We start from the raw sequence: 3,821 nt of genomic DNA, 5'->3' as shown, positions 1-3,821 counted from the left end.
CTTCTCAAGTTAATGGAACCTACCAAGAAAGAGACCTTTTACTGCAAAAATACTTGGAGATAGTGAACATGTTATGTGAGCGTTTTGAAGAAGTGGCAGTTCAGCATGTACACAGGGAGAGGAACGCCAGAGCTGACCTCCTGTCTAAGCTAGCAAGCACGAAACCTGGCACGGGAAACTGATTCTTAATCCAAGAATTAGTAAAGGAGCCATCGGTGACCCTTTGTGTGACCCAAGTGCTAAACCCTCCCTCATGGATGGACCCAATTCACCATTTCCTGGAAGATGGGGTGCTTCCTGAAGACAAAAAAGAAGCCAAAGTCATAAGGAGAGAAGCTTCCAAATATGCAGTAATACACGGGCAACTGTACAAACGGGGACTCAACCAACCCTTGCTGAAGTGCCTACTTCCTGACCAGATAGACTACTTTATAAGTGAAGTCCATGAGGGGTGTTGTTGTGGCCATCACATCGGAAGGAAGGCACTAGCAAGGAAGCTCGTGAGAGCCGGGTATTATTGGCCTTCCATGATGGTGGATGCCCAAGAACTTGTAAAGAAATGCAAGAAGTGTCAAGAGAATGCGAACTTTCACAAGGCTCCAGCAGAGGAGCTGAGTTCCATGTTGGCCTCCTAACCCTTTTCCCAATGGGAAGTCGATCTCTTGGGGTCGTTCCCGATGGCCCCAGGGCAAGTAAAGTATCTCATAGTGGCCATCGTTTACTACACCAAGTGGGTGGAAAAGGAGCCGTTAGCCAGCATATTGTCAGCAAATTGTCGAAAGTTCTTGTGGAGACAGGTAATATCTAGGTTTGGAATTCCAGAGACCGTGATCTCGGATAATGGGACACAGTTTGCTGACAGGAAGTCTGGAGAGTTCTTATATGGGTTAGGAATCAAACAGAAGTTTTCCTCAATGGAGCATCCCTAGAGCAAAGTCAAGGCGGCGAACAAGATCTTTCTCAATGGACTGAAAAAGCGCCTGGATCAGAGAAAGGGATGTTAGGCAGACGAGCTAGCATCAGTCTTATGGTCTTATAGGACAACGCCACAGTCTTCCATCGGGGTGATTCCTTTTTGGCTTACATACGAGGTCGATGTGGTCATCCCTGTGGAAATCAGTAAACCAAGCGCACGGCTACTCCTCGGCGGGGGAACTAAAGCAATTGAAAAAGATTTAATCGATGAAACAAGAGAGTTGACCCACTTATCGAAATCTGCACTAAAATAGAGGATAGCCTTGCGCTTCAACAGCAAAGTGTTGAACAAGAACTTTGAGGAAGGGGATTTGGTGTTATAGCGTAATAACATTGGTCCGCCGACCCCAGGAGAAGGTAAGCTAGCAGCTGATTGGGAAGGCCCGTACAGAGAAAAGGAAGTCCTCGGGAAGGGAGCTTATAAGCTAAAACACTTGGATGGGAGCGACATCCCGAGGATGTGGAATGTGGCGAACTTGAAGAGATTTTACTCCTGATAGGCGAGTTCCCGGTTTGACGGTTTTGTTTCCTTTACCTTTTATTTCAATTGTCATTTTTTTATTCTACCATTCCTATGATTGAATACTTTCTCTTTCAAACATGTGTATACTTTTGTTATTTATCAAAAAATCTTTTAAGTTTTTAATGCGAGAGGTACCTTTCCCCCTACACTCTACACGAGGTTACGGTAAGGGGGTGTGACAAGGCCTACCGTTGAGAAATGAAATAACGCCATTATTCATTTTATCGTTGTTTTAGCAGCAGTCTGGGACTGATCACCTCGGGAGCCAACATGGTTACAATTAACAGATATCCAATGAATAATGACTTATAGCCCGATGGCCAAGGAGTAAAGCAACAGATAAACACTACGAATGAAATAATTCTACGAATGAAAATGATAGCAAAAAAGGCGTCATGTCGGCCTATTAATAATCTAGAGTTAAGTCGCGGCAACAATTTAAAGACAAGATTGTTCAAAATTACAAGTCAAGGCACCACATCGTCCCGATAATTTAAAACACAAGCAAAGAGCAAAATACAAGACACATGACCTCACGGCTTTGGGATGTTGACGATCTTCCCATCTTGGACCATCCTAAAGGTTCCAATCAGTGAAGTGTTGAAGTCGGGAGCAAGGACCAAGATCTAGGCCTTAATCCCCTCCTCGGTAGCCTTGACATCCTTCCGAGCATCCCTAATAACTTCTTTGTGAGCCTGAGCCTCTTGCTGAGCAACCTCGGTTGACCTTATGATGTCAGCAGCTTTCCCTTCCAGCTCCTTAACTTTTTTCCTCCAGTTCTTTCGCGTTCGCCTCGCCAGTCGTGGCCTCACCTCGAGTGCTATTAAGTTGGCCTGAAAGAGAGAGGTTGCACTCTGTTAGATGATTGATTTCAGTGGCACTCTCCTCGGCTGTTCTCTCTGCTTTGGTAAGAAGGGCCTTCAGCAGACTCCTCTTTAGCCTTCAGCCGGGCGATATCTCTCTGGGCATCCCTAAGTTTATCTTCCGCGAGTTGGCTTTGAGCCAGCACCAGTTTCACTTTTCTCGCGATAGCAGATGCCCGAAGAAGACTGCGGTAGGTCCACCTCGCCTGGGCGGCAAGGTCCTCTTCCCGGAAGAACTCTTCCATGCCCAGGAGAAGCTGGGAGTTATTGAAATGTCTAACGTCAAAATTTTTCTCCATGACTGTCAGAGTCTTGGCAGAGCCAGAACTGATTTTCCTTTTCTTCGGGTTAGTCACAATGATCAAGTCGCGGTTATCATCTCGAGATCCTACCTCATGTCCCTGGATCGGCTCATCAACAACAAGGTTTTTTGGTGGGTTCTCGGGTGGTGCATCGCCAAAAGGATGAGGTTGTTCTTGATGGCCTTCGTTCACGACCTGACCACTTCCCTTGCCGATGACTGAACCCGCGGCGACGTCGGGCCTGGGACCCGCCGAAGGTGTAGCCGAGCAGTTGTCGTCACTATCTTCCACAGAAAGAAAGTGGGTCATTAGCTCAGCCATCTTGGTTTTCCCAACAGCCATGGAAAGTGCGAAAGATAAAACACAAGTTATGAAGTTGGGAAACTGGTGCGCAGAAATTGTGATTACACTTTAATTATGTAAAATTCATCGCTCTTTCTTTCCCTGGTAATGGCGTCAAAAACATGATGCCAATACCATGGTTCACAACTTCGCACAACTAACCAGCAAGTGCACTGGGTCGTCCAAGTAATACCTTACGTGAGTAAGGGTCGAATCCCACGGAGATTGTTGGTATGAAGCAAGCTATGGTCACCTTGTAAATCTCAGTCAGGCGGATATAAAATAGTAATGGAGTTTTTGAAATTAATTAATAAAATAGGGATAGAAATGCTTATGTAAATCATTGGTGAGAATTTCAGATAAGCGAATAGAGATGCTTTCGTTCCTCTGAACCTCTGCTTTCCTGCTATCTTCATCCAATCAGTCTTACTCCTTTCCATGGCTGGCTTTATGTAATGCATCACCATTGTCAAGGGCTACTTTCAGTCTTCTCTCGGGAAATTGATCCAAATGCCCTGTCACGGCACGGCTAATCGTCTGGAGGCATCACCCTTGTCAATGGTTACATCATATCCTCTCAGTGAAAATGGTCAATGCACCCTATCACGGTACGGCTATTCATCTGTCGGTTCTCGATCATGCTGGAATAGGATTTACTATCCTTTTGCGTCTGTCACTACGCCCAGCAATCGCGAGTTTGAAGCTCGTCACAGTCATTCAATCATTGAATCCTACTCAGAATACCACAGACAAGGTTTAGACTTTCCGAATTCTCTTGAATGCCGCCATCATTCTAGCTTACACCACGAAGATTCC

General features: G+C 45.6%; 1 protein-coding gene across 1 annotated transcript; it reads left to right on the top strand.

Moving 5' to 3' along the window:
* The first annotated feature begins 257 nt into the window (after positions 1–257).
* On the top strand, positions 258–635 carry LOC107636718 (uncharacterized). Its single transcript, XM_016340212.1, has one exon. The coding sequence runs from the start codon at positions 258–260 to the stop codon at positions 633–635; it is 378 nt and encodes a 125-aa protein (XP_016195698.1).
* Positions 636–3,821: the final 3,186 nt, after the last annotated feature.

This window comes from Arachis ipaensis, chromosome B4 (genome assembly GCF_059453495.1).
Source record: "Arachis ipaensis isolate K30076 ecotype BB chromosome B4, ASM5945349v1, whole genome shotgun sequence".
In the NCBI taxonomy this organism is placed as follows: Eukaryota; Viridiplantae; Streptophyta; class Magnoliopsida; order Fabales; family Fabaceae; genus Arachis; species Arachis ipaensis.
This window is presented reverse-complemented; position numbering and strand designations above follow the sequence as displayed.

Excerpts from the sequence above, each read along its gene's own strand:
- LOC107636718 (XM_016340212.1), top strand. The coding sequence starts at position 258 with ATGGACCCAATTCACCATTTCCTGGAAGATGGGGTGCTTCCTGAAGAC.